Here is a 22010-nt window from a genome sequence, read left to right on the forward strand (position 1 = left end):
TACATGTTGTGTAAAGGGGGAAAATGGTGCTAACACTGCCACCTTTGACCTAGAATGGCAGTAAGAGGGTAGCAGACAGGAAGAAAGAGAAAAAAGGGGTGATGCTGGGGAGGGGAAAAAGAGAGAGGGTGTCATAGTGCTATGCTGGATGGGTGGGGGGAAGAGAGAAAGAGACAGAGAAAGATGGGGTGATGCTGGATGGGGAGAAGAGAGAGAAAGACAGGGTGATTATGGATGGTGGAAGAAAGATGGCAATGGAGCGCTGCTAGATGGGAGGGAAGAGGGATAGAGAGATGGGAAGATGCTGGATGAAGAGGGAGCATGACAGAGAAAGAAAGGGAGAGATAGGGTGATGCTGGATGGAGGGAGAGAGAGAGAGAGAGAGAGAGAGAGAGAGACAGGACGATGCCTTTGTGTGCAGGCATCTCACTCCACACAACTCACCAACTCTCCCCAACATCTCCTGCACACCCCACAGAGCTGCCAGGCATCCCTGGATATATATACATATACTCTTTCTATAGAAGTACTACTCACTGATATATACAATTCATATACACTGTCAGTCAGAACACAGATATCATATACATCCCATCCACACTAACCCACCAGTCCTGGGTGTTCTGAGACATACCACCGAGTCCTCCATGCAGACATGCCTGTGTCTGCAGATGGATGAGAAATGTACTATTGTATTACAGAGTAACCTATGGAACTTTGTAAATCTAAGTGCTTTGAAAATGAGCCCTTTAGGGCGATTAGAAGAAATACAAAACACGCTTAATAGATGTGACAGAATTGGTGGTAAGGAATGTAGGTGAATTTGTTAAATTCTTAGGAATTTGTGAATTTGTTTTACAGCTTTTGTTTAAATCAATTCTATCATCTTAGTTGGAAGTGGATACCAAATTAGACAACTTGTTAAACAATAAAAAAGAGAACTATTATAGAATCATCAGTATTCTGATTAATCCAGTCTGCAGATATTATTATCCTAAAGCAGTGGTTCACAGCCCAGACCTTAGGACACACCCAGCCAGTTTTTCAGGATATCTACAATAAATATGCATGAGACAAATCTGCATGTTTGCTTCCATTGTATGCAAATATATCTCATGTATATTAATTGTTGAGATCCTGAAAACCTGTGTGACTGGATGTGTCCCGAGGACTGGGTTAAGTGTGTAGTGGGGAGTCCTAGAGGCTTGTGATCTTTTACAGAACAGACAAATGCTTTCATAGCATCAGAGATTGGTCATATGGACTGCTCTATTTCTGAGCTGGCTAGTTTGCTGCGGTTGATTCATTATGTACCATGTAATATAAGCACAGTGGCATGGTTAAGGGGGGCTTGGGGGCCTGGGCCCCCTAATTTGGATTCAGGCCCCCAAAATTTGCTGGTTTGGCTGGTGGGGATCCGCAAGCCCCACAACAGAAGCTTTCCTGCGGCAATATTCGCCGTTGTGTTACCTGCTTTCATCTCCCTCACACGCATTCTTGGTTTTAATGAAATTGAGTGTGTGCGAGCTTTGCACATGCTCAATTTCACTAAAACCGAGCATGCGTGTCAGGGTGGGAAAGCAGGGCAGGCAGTGTGGCTACAGAAAGGCTCCTGCTGGTGGGGCTGGGGGGACCCCCACCAGACCAGGTGTGTGGGATTGCGGTTGGGGTGGAGAGCAGCAAGGAGATGTGGAAAAATGTGTCCCCCCACTTTGGACACAAGCCCCCCCCCCCCCCCCCCAAACAACTGAGGTCTGGCTACGCCCAGAGTTGAGGTTTTCCTCTCTTGTCAGCAAGGAGGCAAAGCTTTGATTGTCCAGCTTACATATAGAGCACAAACGTCAGCCCACTACATATTTCCACTGCCTTATTTTAACCCACATTCAAACTTGGCTCATTAGCATTCAGTATTTTATCGAAACACTGATTGTAACCCATCAAATTGGATTGTACTTGTAGCTAGACATTAATTCTGATGTTGGCTTTCATATTGCATTGCAGGGCTCCCGACTGTACTATGGGCACAAGGGCATTTTCTCATGACAGTATTTTCATGCCAGATGACCAAGAAGATGATGAGCAGGTAGCCCAAACAATGTCACAAGACAACATCTTGGGCAAAGTTAAAACCCTTCAGGTAAGGCTTGACAATGATGGAATGATCACATGTACAGTACTATTCCAAAGAAACCACTGCCTCATTTTATTTGATGCTATGGCCCTTATTATGGAAGCCCTATTCACGATTTACGCTTGTATTGTAAATACCTGCATTTGCACATGGATATTGCAATCACCTTTAATATTTGATTCTAGAAAGCTTGTATTTACATATTATGGAGCAAATTCAAGAAATAGCGCCAAAAGTTTGGCACCAAAATCATGCATATTAAGTGCGAATTATTTTTTTTATAATATTTTTATTGACAGAAGAAATGCACAATCGTACCCCTCTTTGCACTTTATTCTCTACAAATTCTATAATGCGTGCAGAAATGCTCAAAGGCTGGTGTAAATGCTCATGCCTAAGCACCAGCTGTTAGGTGCATAAACAGCAATATTCTATAACATCGTGCCTATAGAGCCGGCCCAAGGCAAGATTCCGCCTGAGGTGGAGCTAACATGCTGCCACCCCCCTGGGTCAAGATGTCACCCCCCCCCCCCCCCCCCCCCCGGGCGGCATTTACCTTGTCATGTTCCAAACCCAGCAGCGATTCACATATACTGCCCTGCCACCGGTACCCGCCTCTTCCCTTTACTGCGGCTGCCTGAATCTCTGACGAAACAAGAAGTTACATCAGAGAGATGGCCACAGTAAAGGGGAGAGGCAGGTGCTGGCAGCAGGGCAGTGTATAGGAATTGCTGCCACTGCCAGGTTTGGAACATGACGAGGTAAAACGCCACGAAGGGGGAGATGCCACTCCCCGAGATGCTGCTCCTGAAGAGTGCCTCCTGAGGCCCCCGCCTCAGATAGCCTAATGGTTGGGCTGCCCCTGCGTGCCTAATTGCTTGGCATGCCCCTCACCCGCCCATGCTCTGCCAGATTCATGCTCCATTTGGAGTTGTGTGCCATAGAAATTAGGTGCTCGGTTTATAGAATAGGATCATGTTAGTTACACACATAACTACAAATTATTGCCAGTTAGTGCTCATATACTTCCTGAACCATGCTCTCCTGACTCCACCCCTCTTGTGTCACTTCCCCCTTAAGCGAGACTATGAGCTATAAGGTGGCTCTGACACTGTGAGGGAGTACGATTAAGGAAGAGGGGCAGCATCCATAGACTCTCTAACACCTTCATTGCCTCAGGTGTAAGCTGAGATTGCAAGCCCTCTGTGGACAGAAAAATACTTATTGTACCTGAATAAAAAAAAGGACCAACATTTACACATGTAGATTTTACGTGTGCAAATCATTGTGGATTCTCTGTTTAGGTTTTCAATGGTGTGTTTGGTAAAATGGCTGCTCCCACTATACATGTAATATAAATATTGAGATCTTTAAGTCTGTCACCATACACTTTATGATGAAGACCACTGACCATTTTGGTAACCATCCTCTAGACCAATTCCATCCTGTTGATATCCTTTTGAAGGTGCATTCTCCATATTACACACAGTACTCTAAATGGGGTCTCACCAGAGTCTTTTATAGAGGTACTATCACTTCTTTTTTTCCTACTGACCATTCCTCTCCCTATGCACTCAAGCATCCTTCTGGCTTTTACTGTTGCCTTTTCTATTTGTTGGGCCACCTTAAGATCATCTGATGATTGTGGGGACTAAGCACAAACTAACAAATCCAAAACGGAGTTGGTAAGGAGTGAGAGGAATAATTTATCTTTAGCACTCTGGAAAAATAAACAAACCAATCTTACAACAATCTCTCACTTGCGATCCTAATTCACAGTCCATTTTATGCTTATACTAGCCGTTAAGCCCGTAACAACGGGCTAGTTTTTTGTTTTCCTATGGCGTCCTCCTCCTCCTCTCCCCCTCCCCCCCCCATCCACCAACCCTGCTCTCTCCCCTACCCTCCCCCCAGCGTCTGTTTCCCTCAGTTCCGCCCCCTCCTTCCCTCCCTGCTTCCTCCTCCTCTGATTTCCAAACCCGTCCAAGCCCTCCTCCCTATTGGGCTGTACTGCTGGTGGAGGTGGGGCTTGGACTTCTACACTCTCAGCGTTCCGACTCTACTGCGCATTTGCAGGTGAGTCGGTCACTTGCAGTTTATATGTTTGATACACTTATACTTTATACTGAGAGTAATAGGCACAATGCTCAGATGTTAATTATACAGGAAAGCTGTTTATTATACTGTAGGCAGCAGGCAATAATAGATGTAATCAGAGACAATGAATTATGCTAACTCAGAATGATGGTAAAGGGTCTAGGTGTAAGATAGCGCACACTCAGCTAATCCTGAAATATTAGGATACCTAGCACCCTCAGGCACTCATAGACACTAAGGAGATAACAGTTCAGACCTGACAGATTATTGGGCTCATTTTCGAAAGAGAAGGACGTCCATCTTTCACCATAAATCGGAAGATGGACGTCCTTCTCCCAGGGACGTCCAAATCGGTATAATCGAAACCCGATTTAGGACGTCTTCAACTGCACTCCGTCGCAAGAACGGCCAAAGTTCAAGGGGGCGTCTAAGAGGCATAGTGAGGGCGGGACTTGGGCGTGCCTAACACTTAGGCATGCCCAAGTCCCACCCTCACTACGCCTCTTAGAACAAGGATGTCCCTGACGAACACTTGGATGTTTTCACCCGGACCTGTTTTTCTTTCGACTAAGGCACAAAAAGGTGCCCAAAATGACCAGATGACCACCGGAGAGAATCGGAGATGACCTCCCGTTACTCCCCCAGTGGTCACTAACACCCTCCCACACTCAAAAATCATCTTTAAAAATATGTCGTGCCAGCCTTAGACTGTCAGGTCCATGACAGTGCATGCAGGTCCCTGGAGCAGTTTTAATGGGTACTGCAGTGCACTTCAGACAAGCGGATCCAGGCCCATACCCCCCTACCTGTTACATTTGTGGAGAAAACAGCGAGCTCTCCAAAACCCACCACAAACTCACTGTACCCACATCTAGGTGCCCACCTTCACCCATAAGGGCTATCGTAGTGGTGTACAGTTGTGGGTAGTGGGTTTTGGGGGGCTCAGCACACAAGTTAAGGGAGCTATGTACCTGGGAGCATTTTATGAAGTCCACTGCAGTGCCCCCTAGGGTGCCTGGTTGGTGTCCTGGCATGTCAGAGGGACCAGGGCACTACAAATGCTGGCTCCCCCTATGCCCAAATGCCTTGCATTAGGACGTTTTTGACATGGACGTCTTTGGTTTTGAAAATCAACGAAAGTCAGAAACGTCCATGTCTAGGGACGTCCAAATCCTTAAATTTGGATGTCCCTAGATTTGGACGTTCCTGACGACATTTTTGAAATGAAAGATGGACGTCCATCTTGTTTCGAAAATATGGGTTTCCATACCTCTGGATTTCGCCGTTTTGCAAGGACGTCCAAATCAGAACTTGGACGTTCCTTTCGAAAATGCTCCTCCACATCACTCATAACACTGGGTCTGGAGACAGCAGAGGAGCTAATGATACTGAATCAGGACAACAGAAGAAAACAAGTGGGAAATCAACTGTGGACTCCAAAAACAAAAGGGACAACCTTGATACTTTAAAGAAGATTTATTGATAAAAAGACTCGACACAGCACTGTGTTCTGGCCTATGGCCTGCCTCAGATGTCTGTTGATGACAACTAGATGAGAAAATCTCCAGTGCAGTATCTTTTTCAATGCAAAAAAACATTAAAGAAGAGTCCACAGAAATGTCCTCTTCTCTCAGAATTTCTCAGGATCAGGAACATAGCATTATGATGATGAATCAAGACTCAGTAACGCAGGCAACAGGTGGACTCCCCAGCCGGGAAAGTCTACAGGCAGGCAATGCCACAGATTAACGAGCCTTCGTTCTGGTGGCAGGCTCGGGGCCAGCTGATGGCTGTTACCGAGGGTCCGACAAATAACAGCTCGCGTGCCAGCTAATGGATAACACCTTCAAGGATGGTGTCTTTATACCTTTCTCCCCAAGTCTTGTGGCCAGATGTCCTGGACCATGAAGACCTGAAGTCTCTGCAATGACGTCCATGCTCATAACAATATTACATATTGTCCAAGTTGTTTTGCTTTTAGCAGACTGGATGACTCCTCATGTACCTCGAGGCCTCTGCATTAGGTCTGCAAATGGTCAAGTCTGTAAAAGTCAGGTTCATGATGCAGGCTAGTGCTGAAATGTAGTGCCTTATGCAGTGTTTTAGCCCTACATGATAAAATCACCTCCAAGTCCCACTCTTCTTTAGTGTAAAGAGGACTTCACCTCCTACACTGTACTGCTTCCTGGACTGGAGTTTATGCAGCCCAAATACATGACCCTTCATTTTTTAATATTAAATATTAGCTACCAAATTCTAGACCATCCTTCAAGCTTTAATAGATTCCTCTTCATGCTATCTACACCATCAGGAGTGTCTATCCTATTGCAGATTTTGGTATTATCTGCAAAGAGGCAACCCTTACTAGACAGCCCTACTGCAATATCGCTTACGAAAATATTAAAAAAGGAGTCAGACCAAGGATTGATCCCTGCAGCACACTATTGGTAACATCCTTTTCCTGTAGTGCATTAGAGAGGTTTGGTACATGTTTTTACACTTAAGAGCATATTGGACTGCTTAAAACAATAATGTTTTTCAGTAATAGTAATAAATTGATAAGCCACTTTAAGAGAGATGCCACCCCTTTTGTGGGATCCCTTGTTTGATTCTCCCAGGCTCCCCCTACCTCTCTGAATAGACCTCCTACCATTACACTTCAGTTGACACCTTTTTTCTGGATCATGACAGATTATTTTGGCAGCCCGATATACATTGTTAGAGTTACCATCTGGCTCTACTTTGTTTGTACAGGCTGATCCAGTCCTGGTTTTACCCCACTGGGTATGTGGATTTGTAATTCTAGGCTCAGCCCATTCAATGGCAATAAATTATGGTGATCTGTATTGATTAATATAATATATGGGCATGTTCAGCACCAACCAATTACTTTAAATTCTTTGTATGTTTTAAATGTACGTGGATCGTTCTTTCCTGAATGGACTTTGAGACTTGGCTAGTAATTTCATCCTCGTGAAGTAACACAGCACTAACTCTGAATGTATATTTCTGTCTCAGTGTTCCATGGATGTTCATAGTTTGCAAGCATGTAGCACCATTACTGCAGCTTCTCTAATTCTATATTCATGGGTGCAAAAACACAGAACAGCATTGTTAACTGCCATTAACAGTACGGAATGTGGGACTGTATCAGAAAAATACACACCATAAAGTTTTGGAATCACTGCAAATCTATAATATTGACTGTGGCAATCTGCTCCATCCTACCGCTTTGCTGAGAGTTGCTATAGTAACCAAGAAATGACTTCTCTGAAGCCAGAGCAATCTGCTTCCACAACGTGGGCCCACCACAGATTGCAAGGCAGTTGAAATGTACAGGTGAAATTGTTACTGAATCAATTTAAATACCATTTTAATGAGGTTCAAAGGAATGAGGTTTCCTGTTCTGTAATCTGAATCTTCTGCCTTGAGTACTGATATAGAAAGGTGATCTGCAAATGACAGCATGTGATCTGACAACGGGACAAACTAAAGGGTGATCATTTGAGCCAGTCCACACTTATGTGGCAGAACTGAAATCAATGGGCTTTTTTCCTATTTATTAAAAATTGAGTGTACAAGGGTACATTTGCATTGAAAATTTGTACAAAAAGGAAGGGAAATATGATAACATGTATCATCTATTACTTTTGTCTCATCCACAGCTAGGAAATAACTGTAGAAGCTGAGGTTGAGGAGAAGTGACAGGATAGACAAAGGGAATTAGTCTAGCTTTTGTCCTCATCTCTCTCCCCTGTCAGTAGTATGCCAGGCTGATTAGGAGAATTACAGCAACCCTCCCTTCCTCCTGGTTCTCCTGCCAATAGCTTACTGGTAGACTGGTTATGGACCAGTGGTCCGTGCAGTCCTGTTGGTGGTATACTAGCAAACTGATCAGGAGACCATGGAACACTAAATCTTCCTATATGGCCTCTCCCTTCATTGTCCTTCTCCACACAGTAGAAGGTATGGATGGGGTCTGTGAGGTCTTCCCTCCTCCTCCACTGTATGAAGAAAGAGGGCCATGAGAGTTCATTAGATCCTTGCTTCCTGTAGCTTCCTCGTCCCAGAAGGCCCTGCAAGCTCTACTATTACCTGTGGCCGAATACCTCAAGCCTGCAGTTCACCTCTGAGTGAGGAGACAATCAAACTAATCTCACCTCCAAAGTCCTAGACCATGGAAGGGAAAGAAAACTAAAAGGATTTTAAGACCCAGTAACCAGACAGATGGTAAGTACAAGTTACTAGTTGTTTATTTAAACCCAATTTGGGGTATGGGAAAAATGATGTTCTTAACACATTAGGTTCTTTTGTAGCATAAAAATACATTTGTACATAAACTAATAGCATAATTTTCTTCTTACAGGTGAAGCAGTAGAACAACAGTGAAACCAACAGACAAGTATTAACCAAAGTATCTTATTTGTTCTCTCTTAATCTATAAATTTCCTTTATATTGTGTGTCTCAAGAATCAATTATTTTGAATTACTTTGTCTTTTAGGTGTGAACACTCAGATTCAGTCTCTACAACAGGTGAATCAGATTAAACTGTGACCTTTCAGTGTCCTTTTGCATAGGAGTGAAGACTTATCTTTGGCCCTTCTTGGAGCTTCTTTGTTCTTCCCCCTTGTATGTTGGAGCTCAGGATCTTCTCTTTCAGTACAGGAACCTACTGCCTCACCCTTTAAATGAAATCAACAAAAAAACCTTCCTTCCTGACTAACAGCAGGAACAGCACTAGCTGGGATTCAGGGATAACTGTGGCTTGCTAACTAACAAAATAAAGAATAATTGTATAACCTTAAATAGTTTCTCTGTTCTTGTACTGAGTTCCCTAACTAAGGAAGGGCACTCTTCATTGGATCTTGCAGTCACACAGCTCTCAGCATCTTTGTCTCTCCAAATTCATGCAAGCATCCACTCTAGTGCACCAGCATGTGAACACACATACTGCAAGCCCAACCTTAAGCTTGGAGACCAGTTTTCCTAGTGGCTTAACTGGGATACTTGCACAAATTTGTTTTACACAATCATGGTCTCTCTACCAGTCTTAATTGTAAAACTTTTAAATAGCACACAAACAAAAAACAGTTTAGTTCTTTCTTTCTCTTGTGCAATTCACCTTCAGCACACGTCACCTGCATCCAGCCAGTGTTTCAGCCCTAAACACTGGCAGAGAAATTCCCTTTCAGATACTTAAACAGTACACAACTTTTCACAACTTTTCACTTTCAACTCTCTTCACCTATATTCAGGAATTTAAAGCTCACAGAAAAACTTACTTTCACACACTTTTTCTGCCTAGAAATCCTGTCATGCACACAGAGCTCTCCCAAAAACATCTTTCCTCTCCAGTGTCTTCAGCCCTTCCCCCCACTTCCTGCCAAGCTGTTGCCAAGGGACACTGGGTCTCTGAATCACCTGCTGACCTCAGCTGGCCAATAAGGTGCAGAACACAGGGTGTTTGCCTCATGGACACTAATTAACATTTTTTCACAATCTCCATTTTGGAAAATAACTTTCCATAGGAAATAATAGAAAAGCTATACTTTCAGACAAAACCCCATACAATTTCTATACAATCAGATCAAAAGTACATAAGTACATAAGTAGTGCCATACTGGGAAAGACCAAAGGTCCATCTAGCCCAGCATCCTGTCACCGACAGTGGCCAATCCAGGTCAAGGGCACCTGGCACGCTCCCCAAACGTAAAAACATTCCAGACAAGTTATACCTAAAAATGCGGAATTTTTCCAAGTCCATTTAATAGCGGTCTATGGACTTGTCCTTTAGGAATCTATCTAACCCCTTTTTAAACTCCGTCAAGCTAACCGCCCGTACCACGTTCTCCGGCAACGAATTCCAGAGTCTAATTACACGTTGGGTGAAGAAAAATTTTCTCCGATTCGTTTTAAATTTACCACACTGTAGCTTCAACTCATGCCCTCTAGTCCTAGTATTTTTGGATAGCGTGAACAGTCGCTTCACATCCACCCGATCCATTCCACTCATTATTTTATACACTTCTATCATATCTCCCCTCAGCCGTCTCTTCTCCAAGCTGAAAAGCCCTAGCCTTCTCAGCCTCTCTTCATAGGAAAGTCGTCCCATCCCCACTATCATTTTCGTCGCCCTTCGCTGTACCTTTTCCAATTCTACTATATCTTTTTTGAGATACGGAGACCAGTACTGAACACAATACTCCAGGTGCGGTCGCACCATGGAGCGATACAACGGCATTATAACATCCGCACACCTGGACTCCATACCCTTCCTAATAACACCCAACATTCTATTCGCTTTCCTAGCCGCAGCAGCACACTGAGCAGAAGGTTTCAGCGTATCATCGACGACGACACCCAGATCCCTTTCTTGATCCGTAACTCCTAACGCGGAACCTTGCAAGACGTAGCTATAATTCGGGTTCCTCTTACCCACATGCATCACTTTGCACTTGTCAACATTGAACTTCATCTGCCACTTGCACGCCCATTCTCCCAGTCTCGCAAGGTCCTCCTGTAATCGTTCACATTCCTCCTGCGACTTGACGACCCTGAATAATTTTGTGTCATTGGCAAATTTAATTACCTCACTAGTTATTCCCATCTCTAGGTCATTTATAAATACATTAAAAAGCAACGGACCCAGCACAGACCCCTGCGGGACCCCACTAACTACCCTCCTCCACTGAGAATACTGGCCACGCAATCCTACTCTCTGCTTCCTATCTTTCAACCAGTTCTTAATCCATAATAATACCCTACCTCCGATTCCATGACTCTGCAATTTCTTCAGGAGTCTTTCGTGCGGCACTTTGTCAAACGCCTTCTGAAAATCCAGATATACAATATCAACCGGCTCCCCATTGTCCCATCTCACAATTATTGGTGCCATCAAACTATACATACAGTGCACCTTTCAAATGTTTAAACACATATCTAAATACATTTACAGACTTTTCTCCAACACTCAGAGCATCGGGGCAAGCCGCAGACAGCACAGCTCCATGCAGGAAGTCCAGAACTGCTTCTGGAGTCACAGCACTGACCACCAACAATCTCTGGGAACCCAGGTAAAAATAAAAAAAATAAATATAACCCACCGGGTTACATTCCCCCATGGTAAGAGGAAGTGGCCAAAGATGAGGGGGGATTATGACAGACTATAAGCCGAATCAAATTCAGAAAATCAAAACAAAACTCAGCTAGGAAGGAGCATGTTATGGCTTATCTGCATCAGATGATTGCTTAAAAAAAAAAAGTGGAGAAAAAAAGAGCGCAGAAGCCAATGCTCCAGAACACCCCGATGCTAAGATTGTGGTTTTTTGCAACCTGCTATATTAAGGTTTCAAGAATAGCTAGGGAATACTTACTTTTGCAAAACTTTATTGTTTAAATATTTATTTTCATCAATTTCAGAAAGTCCATATATGCAAAAAGAACCCATATTTTAAATATGAATTTTTTTTTGCTTTACTGAATTAGACAATAATAAGTTAGGTGTGAAAATTCATTTGTTTAAATCTGGACTGACATTGGCTTTTAGCACATCAACCTCAAATGGGTGAATTCTCAAAACTCTACTGAGCAGATAATACAACTGAATATAGCAATCCGATTGTAGGGTGGGCTGGAGAGAAGTTCAATGGAAACTCCAATAATTTGAAACGTTAGGACAGTGCCAGGCAGACTTTTACAGTCTGTGTCCAGCAAATGAGATGACAGATTCAGATAGGTTGGAGTGGGCTTTGAAGGCAACTCCAGTAGTTGGAACATAAGGACAGAGCTGGGCAGACTTCTATGGACTATATCCCAGAAACACCAAAGAAAGACCATGATCAAGTATATAATATCACGCTCATTGTTGATTTAATCTTCAATTGATAATGAATGTGACCGTTGGGCAGACTGGATGGACCATTCAAATCTTTATCTGCTGTCATTTACTATGTTATTGTACCCAGTTACTTTGAGACAAATTTTCAGCCAAATCTAAGTGGCTAGGGTTGCAGCAGAAAATAGTTTTATTCTAGGTAGACAACATTTGTCCAGCTAGATTTAGCCCAGCAGTTTATGTGACCACAGCTGTCTAGTTAAATTTAGCCAGTCAGCACTAAAAATCTGTGCTGATTAATTGGATGAGAGCCTGTCTCAAGAATGCCCAGAGGCGTAGCCAGGTTTTGATCTCAGGGGGAGCAGACTTTTATAAAATAGGCGCCGGTTGGTGTCAGCTAGACAGCAGCGTCTGTGTTGTTGCTCAGGGGCTGTGGCGGGCAACGATCAATATAGGCTGTCTCTGTTAAGTCCTTCCTACAAGGAAACAGTAAGTTACATCAGGAGGCAGGACACAGAAGAGGTCCTTGGACTGGCCAGAGCAGGCAACCTGTCTTCTTACCTTCAAATAAAAATATTCAAATCGTGACCATCACTTCAGGAATAGCACACCCAGTCCTTCCACTGCTAGACACCTTGTTTAAATCAAAATGGGCTTTTGTTTGTGTGGTGACTCTACAGGATGTGAAGAACACTAGTCTTGAGCATTTTTGCCCCAGAGCCTACTTTCAAATAGGGCTAGACACTGTGAAATAACAAAAACCCCTGCAAAAAGACACCCAAAACCTATACTGAAAACTTACCACACCATAACAGCCCTAAACCCATCTATGAAAAGACAGTGCTAGAAATATTACAGTGGGACCTAGAGAAGTGTTTCCCTAGGTCAGTGATGGCAAACTTTTCAGAGACCGAGTGCCCAAACAGCAACCCAAAATTGAATTATTTATCGCAAAGTGCCGGTACTCATTATGGGCGGGGTTACCACATATGACTCCACCCCTATGATAGCCACACCCCCTACACCAGCCATGGCGCATATAAACAGACATCATTGAAAATATTATACTAGTATAGGAGGAAAAAATAACATGATTTTTTTTCATTATAAATCATTTCTGTAAGCTGTTACAGCTCCAGTATACCCAGTGCAAAATAAGACAGCAGATGTAAATTCTCAAATTGGACATATTCCAAACACTAAAATGAAAATAAAATGATTTTTTTCTACCTTTGTTGTCTGGTGATTTTGTTTTTCTATCCATATTGGTCCAGTCTCTGATTCTGCTGCTATCTGTTCTCTTAACTCCGTTTCCAGGGCTTCCTTTCCATTTATTTCTTTACTTTCCTCCTTTCTTCTTAATTTCTTGCCCTCCATCCATGTCCAGCAACCCTCCTCTCCCCTCCAGCCACCCTCCTCTCCCCCTACCCTCCCTCCCAGCACCAGGCAGCCCTCCCTCTCAGCACCCAGCAGCACCCAGTATCAGGCCTGCCTCCCTCCCACCCAGCACCAGGCCTGCCGCCCTCCCACCCAGCACCCAACATCAGGCCTCCCTCCCACCCAGCACCCAGTAGCAGGCCTCCCTCCCACCCAGCACCAGGCCTGCCGCCCTCCCTCCCTCCCTCCCACCCAGCACCCAACATCAGGCCTCCCACCCACCCAGCACCCAGTTGCAGGCCTCCCTCCCACCCAGCACCACCCAGCACCAGGCCTGCCGCCCTCCCAGCACCAGGCAGCCCTCCCTCCCAGCACCCAGCCTCCCTCCCTCCCACCCAGCACCAGGCCTGCCGCCCTCCCACCCAGCACCCAACATCAGGCCTCCCTCCCACACAGCACCAAGTAGCAGGCCTACCTCCCACCCAGCACCACCCAGCACCAGGCCTGCCGCCCTCCCAGCACCAGGCAGCCCTCCCTCCCAGCACCCAGCAGCACCCAGCCTCCCTTCCTCCCACCCACCCAGCACCAGGCAGCCCTCCCTCCCAACACCCAGCAGCACCCAGCCTCCCTCCCTCCCACCCACCCAGCACCAGGCCTGCCGCCCTCCCACCCAACATCAGGCCTCCCTCCCACCCAGCAGCAGGCCTCCCTCCCACCCAGCAGCACACAGCACCAAGCCTCCCTCCCACCCAGCACCAGGCCTGCCTCCCGCCCTCCCTCCAACCCAACAAGCATCAGGCCGCCCGCCCGTCCTCCCTCCCTCCCAGCACCAGGAACCCCCCTCCTCCTGTGAAATTTAAAAAGCGTACCGTCCTCGGGGTTAAGGCAGCATGCAGCGGCAGCAAAGCGCGTGTTCTTCGCTCGGCGCGCCTTTGGCCTTTCTGTCTCTCAAGCTCTGGTCCTGCCTATGAGGGGCGGGACCAAAGCTTGAGAGACAGAAGGGAAGGCCGAAGGCGTGCCGATCGAAGAACATGCACTTTGCTGCCGCTGCACGCTGCCTTAAACCCGAGGACGGTACGCTTTTTAAATTTCACAGGAGGAGGGGGGTTCCTGGTGCTGGGAGGGAGGGAGGACGGGCGGGCGGCCTGATGCTTGTTGGGTTGGAGGGAGGGCGGGAGGTGGCGAACTGGTGTTCGGAGGGAGGGAGCGTGGGCGGACCAGCGACGGCGCGCGTGCCAAGGGAGAGGGCTCTGTGTGCTCTCTCTGGCACGCGTGCCATAGGTTCGCCATCACCACCCTAGGTGGTCCTGGAGTACCCTCTTGCCATTCAGGTTTTCAGGCTATCCACAATGAATCTACATGAAAAAGATTTGCATGTAATGGAGACAGTATATGCAAATCAATGTCATGCATATTTATTGTGGATATCCTGAAAACCTGACTGGCAAGGGGGTACTCCAGGACTGCCCTAGAACACAAAACTTACCACACCATAACAGCCCTAACCCACCTATCAAGCTGCACTGTTACACATTCCTACACAGATGGACAGACCCTCATCTATATGACATAAGAGTAGCCATACTGGGTCAGACCATGGTCCATCTAGCCCAGTATCCTATCTATCTATCTATCTATCTATCTATCTATCTATCTATCTATCTATAGATATTACACTGGACTCTGGAGCACCAATATACCTACTATTGGGAAACTGGAACAAACTGCACTGTTACACATTCCTACACAGATACTACACGCTAGCAGAATCCTTCACCTCAGTCACACATGCAGAACATGGACAGACCCTCATCTATATAACATAAGAGTAGCCATACTGGGTCAGACCAATGGTCCATCTAGCCCAGTATCCTGTTTCCAATGTGGCCAATCCAGATCACAAGCACCTGGCAGAAACCCAAATTGTGACAACATTCCATGCTACCAATCTAATGCAAAATAGGGAGCCACAGAAAAACAACAACAACAATTGAAATAGAGACCCACCCTGCCCAAGGAAGCCAGACTAAATAGTGCAATACTGGTAACAAAAGAGACAGAAATGCATTTCTCCTGTACTTTGCAAAATAAAAATAGAAAAAAAATCTACATTTTACAAAGCAGGTACATCTCGGTGCTTACAAAGTATTAAATAAAAATAATTTTTTCTACCTTTGTTGTCTGGGAATTTGGCTGATCCCAGTCTTTTTTTCCATGTTCCATGAGTCAGCCTTACAAATTCTTTTTCAGGTTGGCCTTTCCATTTCTTCTCTCGCCTCTTGTCTTCTTTATTTCCTTATCTACATCTGTCTCCAAGTGCACCATCCTTTTTTCCTCTGCATTGAGGCAGCCATGAGCAAAGAATAATTATATATATAAGAAATCATATGAAGGGTTAATTCTGTTAAAAGCTTGAAGTTAGAATTCTAACTTTTTACTTTGCAACTGAAGTGAAGGTATGCCAGATGTTTCATATTATTTCAATGTCTAGCTGCCGAGCTAAGGTTAGGAAAGGTCAGTGAGAAATGAAACTCTGTCCCTTGTGAATTGCCAATGCTAGCTGGCACAGCTGTAAACTATTATGAATGAATAAAGGAATGAGCCAGATATATTGTAGTTTACAAGATAGAAAATACTATTTAGAGAGAGAGAGGCAATAGATTAGTATTTACAAGTTTTTGATATTTAGAATATGTCTTATAAGAATGCTTACTTTAGAATATGTTGTATTCTGTGTAAATTAATAATTCTGTGTAGGATGTTTGTTCAACTCTGTGTTACTTTTAAAATGATCCTTTGTCTGCTGTTTAAGGCTGCAGTGAGGAGACCAACATATGTTTTGAGTTTTCTGTGGTCTTAGCTAGTTTTGTGAAGGAAGCTGAAAGGTGAAAAAGGTCAGGGCTAGTCAGCTCTCTTCTCCTTGATTAATTATAGCTAAGTGTAGGACTGGCCTCCTGGAAGTAATAGCCTGATATGTATGCTATTAAGTAAGACTGACTTTTGACCTCTTTAATGAATGCCAGAGTTTAGTTAGTAGGTAGTATGAAGCTGATTAGGAATATGAGAATAACCAATGTTAGATGGGGCCTCTTAGTCTCTAAGGGAATCCAGTTTAAGCTATAGATGAGACATCAATCATAATGAGAAATGTAAGAGACTGGAGACCAAATGTCTGGCATGAGGGGCCCCAGGTCACAGGTCAGTTTAGGATGTCTGGAACCTATGTAACTGATATTTTTAAAGTAATGATTGGTTGAGGCAAGGTGACCAATCTATTCCTTAACCAATTGGGAGTAAAGGGGGCTAGGCTAGGAGGAGGGCTTAGGACCCTATTTAAGTAGGAGCAGAAGCAGTTTACGTCAGAAGGAGCTCAGAAGAAAGAGAAGGACAGAAGGAGCTCAGAAGAAAGAGAAGGACAGAAGGAACAGACAGAAGAAGGAGAAGACAGCATAAGAAGAGAAGCAGCTGAGACAAAGACACAGAGAGCTGAGAGAAAGACCCAGAGAGCTGAGAGAAAGACACAGAGAGCTGAGAGAAAGAGAAGAGAGCTAGAACTGATGTCTTGCTTTGTTTGCTGGCAAATAAAGAAGATTTCTCTCTCATACTGGTGTGTGCTGTCTGACTCCTGAAGTATCACAAATTCCTATCTCAATTCCTGCAACAGCATCACTATTTGTCCTCTCCAGCATCTCCCTTCTATGTCCCTTATCCCTATCCTGCCCCCAAGTTCAGCATCTGCCCTTTCTGTGTCCCAATCTCCCGCCCTTTTCAGCAACCCTACCTGGTCTCCTCATCTCCCCCTTTCTAGCATCTGCCATCCTGGTGCCCCCACCTCTCCCTTTTTCTAATATTGTCCTGTGTCCCCATCTTCCCAGCATTACCCCTGTTACCATCTTCCCCCTTTTCCAGCATTACCTCTTTGTCCCCATCTCACCCCTTTTTCACCATTGTCCCCATATCCCCCTTCCAGTGGTGCCCTTCTGTGTCCCTATCTCCTCCTCCCCTTTTCAGTAGTGCCGTCTTTGTGTCCCTATCTCCTCCTCCCTTTTCCAGTAGTGCCCTCTTTGTGTCCCTATCTCCTCCTCCCCTTTTCAGTAGTGTCCCTATCTCCTACCCTTTCCAGTAGTGCCTTCTCTGTGTCCCTATCTCCTCCTCCCTTTTCCAGTAGTGCCCTCTTTGTGTCCCTATCTCCTCCTCCCCTTTCCAGTAGTGCCGTCTTTGTGTCCCTATCTCCTTCCCCTCCTTCCAGTAGTGCCCTTCTTTGTCCCTATCCCCCTCCATTTCAGTAGAGTCCCTATCTCTGCCCCTTTCCATAGTGCCCTGTGTCCCCATTTCTTCTTTTTCTAGCATTGCCTCTTTGCATTCCAATGACCCTACCCACTCCCTGTCCAGTATTGACTCTGTGTCTTTCTCCCTCCTTGTCCAGCATTTACTATATCCTTCTCTCTCCCCATGTTAACCTTCTTCCCTCACATTCCCCGCCTCATCCTTCAGAGCATGTGCGCTGTAGACAGACTTGGATCCCCCGTTATGCTTGCAGAAGCTGAATATAGAGCTGAGTCTTGTACTCACAGGCTTTTTGGTATTCCTTTTCCCAGAAGCTGCTGTTGCAGGTAGTGGGGTCACTTCTTTCCAGTCACTGTCATGCATTTCTTTTACCAAGGCCGCCAGTCCCAGGTAATCCTTCCAGACCTCAAACTGTGGCACAAACTCTGTGCCCCACATGTTCAGCAGTGAAGTTTAGCCAACAGAGCAGACAGAGGACTTGTGCACAAGGGAAGCTGTAGCTGTGTCTGGGGATATTTAAAAAGAAGCAGGGGCTGGATACAACTTGTTTGCTGGGGTGTGTTTTTTTTTTTTAAAGCACTAATCAGGAACAAACCAATGGGCTGTGTATCACCTTATCTGACTTTAATCTCACTCCCTCCCTGCCCCTTCAGCTGCTTATTGTTAGTCCCCCTTAATCTTCTTGAACAGGAAGTTATAAATAGATCAGAAATGGTAGCCTTAATGTGATGAGTGCTCTGGGATGTCTTCTTTGTTGTCATACACAGTGGTGCCCGATCCTGGGGCCCTGTGTTTCAAACCTACAGGTCTTGCTCTTTGTTATGTGATCCTTACAATGGAAAGCAGTTGAGGAGAAGAAGAAGTTACACTTCCAAGTTGCATTCAATAAGTGGGTCTTTAAAGGCACACACAAGGGTCTTGCCAGTATTATCCAAGGGATTGCAGGAGGAAGAGAAATAGGGGGAGGGTGCTCTAAAGGCTACGCCCCCCAACTCACGCACATACACACAAGGGTCCTGTCAATATTTTCCAGTTCACTGCAGGGGAAAGAGAATAGGGTGGTTGTTCCAGGCACTTGTTTAACCCAAAGTGTGAGAAATGATCAAGGAAAATTTTCAGATTTTGAAAATGCATGTGTTGAAAGTCAGTGGGTTTCCTTCTCAGCCAAGCTCCTGTAACATTGTCCTGTGTCCGTCTCTCCCATCTGCATGGTCACTTTTTATTTCCCTGAAGCCTTGTCCCTCCTGCACCGGCAAATCGATTCAGTCAGCCTTCTGCCAGAATTGGGGCCTCTCCTCAGGCGTGTCCCGCCTACTCTAAGCAACTTCCTGTTTTCCGCAGAGGTGGGACGCGCCTCAGGAGAGGCCCCGACGCTGACAGAAGGCTGACTGTGAATCGCCGGTGCCGGAGGGAGAATGCTTCGTAAAGTAAAAGTGACCTCGCGGACGGAGACCGTGGGCAGAAGAGATAGGAAAAGATAAAAGACTCGGGAGGGAGCAGAAAAAAAATATTTATTGGGTTGAGGCGCATAGGCGCCATTTTTTCTAAACAGCTCCCCCTTTGCCCCCTAGCTACGCCACTGGGTTAAACCCTGCTAGATGGATCCGGTCAGTCCATATCGGTGCTAGTGTCACAAAATCACTTACCCCTGGATTCTACATAGGTTGTAGAACATTAGGCGCTGGAATTTGTACAAAGATCCAAGAGTCGTACACAGCTTAACGAGGAAATTGGCCACTGCATTGGTGATCATTGGTGTTAATTTGAATTTGTGTGCAGATCTCCCCTGCACACGTTTCCATAACTTTGCGTCTAACTTTCCCGCGTGCAACTAAAAAGGGGACATGGCTGTGGGAGGGGCATAGGTGGATTATGGGCGTTCCCAAAAGTTAGGCACCAAGTTATGGAAAAGTGCTGATCTGCACTAACTTTATACCTGTCCCCATCAGGCGTATGTCTGACGTCCAAAGTTAGGCATGACCTGCGCGCTATGCAGGTCAGATGTCTTTTATACAATGGGGGCTCAGTGCTGATCTAATCACTGCCTAACGTTTGCCATTATTTATAATGTCTAGGGCAAGCACCAATCAGATCCCACAACTTAGTTAGGTGAATGAACATGTCAGGCATTTTAAACCCTAATTTCTCCTTAGGAAGAGCTTAAAAATCAGATGGAGAAAGCAAGATGAATGTAAGTGTGGTTAGTGTAAAGCACCTAAGCACAGATCCCCCTGTAGCTCACACGCTGACTTGGGTTAAGCACTAAAATAATTTATTTTGTTCTTTTGGATTTGGCTCAGGCCATTTCAGTAGTAGCTCAGAGTTAATTTCAGATACTGGTACACTAGGTATTTCCCTGTCCTTGGAGATCTAAGGAGCCTTTTTACTGGGGCTTAGCATGTGCTAAATGCTGTGTGTCCCATTTTATACCCGTGGGTCACGTGATACTTAGTGTATGCTAATGCCTGTTATTTCTTGCTAAGCTCTAGTAAAAGGGCGGAGGGCCCCTGAGTTTGTACCTGAGGCAATGTTGGGTTAAGTGATTTGAGCATGATCATAAGCATTACCAAACACCTTGAAAACAACGCACGACCTACCAAACTTTCGTAAATCACTCAATTTACATATCCTTAAAACCCCACTATGCTTTGTTTACTACAACTTGTAATATTCTTATTCAAAACTTGTAATTCTATTTATTATGTAAGCCGCATTGAACTTGCTATGTGTGGGAAAGTGCGGGGTACAAATGTAATAAATAAATAAATAAATAAAAATTAGGTGCTGCAGGATTTGAACAGGGCTTCCCTGGTTATCTGCACAAATGCCTCCACCCCTCCCCCCATCTCCCTATCTGACATCCCCCCCCCCCTCCATTGCAGTGTATATTCACTGACTCAGGGTCACCACAGATTCCCCATCCTCTTAGGGCCAGATGCACTAAGGCCCTCAGAAGAGCCCTTCCCTTACCGATTCTATAGCGAATCGGTAGGCAACGGCCATGCATCAAGGAAATGGAATGCAAATGAGCTGCTCCTTGTAGCTCACTTGCATTCTCTATTCCCTCAGAAGCCAGTCGGCCAGTCGAGCATGCCCAGAGCAGCCAAGCATTATGCTGGCTGCTCTGCGCACGCCAAGGACGTCCTTTATGGATGTCCTTCACTAAAACAACTTCCCGGGAATCCCTTTGGCCAAGTAGCGAGACAGCTACAACACATGCATATACAGAGAGGCAGGGCTTTTGGATAGCCCAAGAGGGAGGCAGTGACACACACACACGCTGTTCCAGAGCCTGCGGGGAGGGGGAGAGAGAATGAGAAGCAGGAAAGAGACACATCGGAGCTTACGTATCCAGTATCAGCTAAACGCGCTGTGATTGGCTGAGAGAGACCTGCAGGGAGGGACGTCCAAAAAGTTTTGATTTGCCCGTCCTCGCACGTCACGATCTTGGGGGGGGGGGGGGGGGCGCAAGCTGAAAACAACCTTGGAGGGGCTGTTGAGAGAACTGTGGTTGTGGTCAGTTCAGGCAGGTAAGGAAAACACGTCCAAGAAGGACACCCATCACAAAAAAAAATCTGGGGGGGAAACGTCCAAGTGCTCGTCAGGGACGTCCTTTTTTATTTTAGTGAAGGACGCCCATGTTAGGCACTTTAGAAGGACATCCCTGATGAGCACTTGGACATTTTTTTTCCCTTCGATTCCCTCACAGCAGCCCCAACGAGAGGTGCAGACCTCCCGTTAGGTTTTCCACAGTGAGGGGATCGGGAAACGGTAGTGCATCTCATTGTAATACAGTTTAGACACATTATAATACTAATTTGCTCATCTGCATTCCGTTTTCGTTAGCTGCTACCGTGATCAGACAGTGCCCTTTTGTGCATGTCCTGGTTTACTACTTGCACGTTAAACTGGCTAGAACCAGTTTAAAACCCACGTTAATGGCTCGTTAAGTTTAGTGCATCTGAGCATTAGAGTCTGAGTTGCTGTCAGCACAGACTTTCTTGTCCTCCCTTTCAGCTCACTATGCAGTCACATTCACTATTAAGAACTTTACTGAGCCATTACGTCAAGCTCCATCCCTGGCCGCCTTCAAATCCGGGCTAAAGGCCTACCTGTTTGATGCTGCTTTTAATTCCTAACTCATCACCTGCTCGTAACCTTATCTTGTCTTCCTCTCTTCAATAGTCCCTTTTCCCTATGTGTCTTATCTGTCTGTCCTACCCTTATCCCTTATTTGTCCTGTCTGTCTGTCTGTCCTGATTTAGATTGTAAGCTCTTTTTGA

The 22010-nt window shown here is 45.3% G+C and overlaps 1 protein-coding gene across 2 annotated transcripts in view; it reads left to right on the forward strand.

The window, feature by feature from the left end:
• KIAA1211 (KIAA1211 ortholog) overlaps window positions 1–22010 on the forward strand; it is a 179525-nt gene that overhangs the window by 64757 nt on the left and 92758 nt on the right. For both annotated transcript variants that reach the window (XM_030191407.1, XM_030191408.1), the window contains exon 3: window positions 2002–2137. In XM_030191407.1, the coding sequence (XP_030047267.1) occupies window positions 2002–2137 (136 nt within the window). The remainder of the gene's footprint in view (window positions 1–2001; window positions 2138–22010) is intronic.

This window comes from Microcaecilia unicolor, chromosome 2 (genome assembly GCF_901765095.1).
Source record: "Microcaecilia unicolor chromosome 2, aMicUni1.1, whole genome shotgun sequence".
Classification (NCBI taxonomy): domain Eukaryota; kingdom Metazoa; phylum Chordata; class Amphibia; order Gymnophiona; family Siphonopidae; genus Microcaecilia; species Microcaecilia unicolor.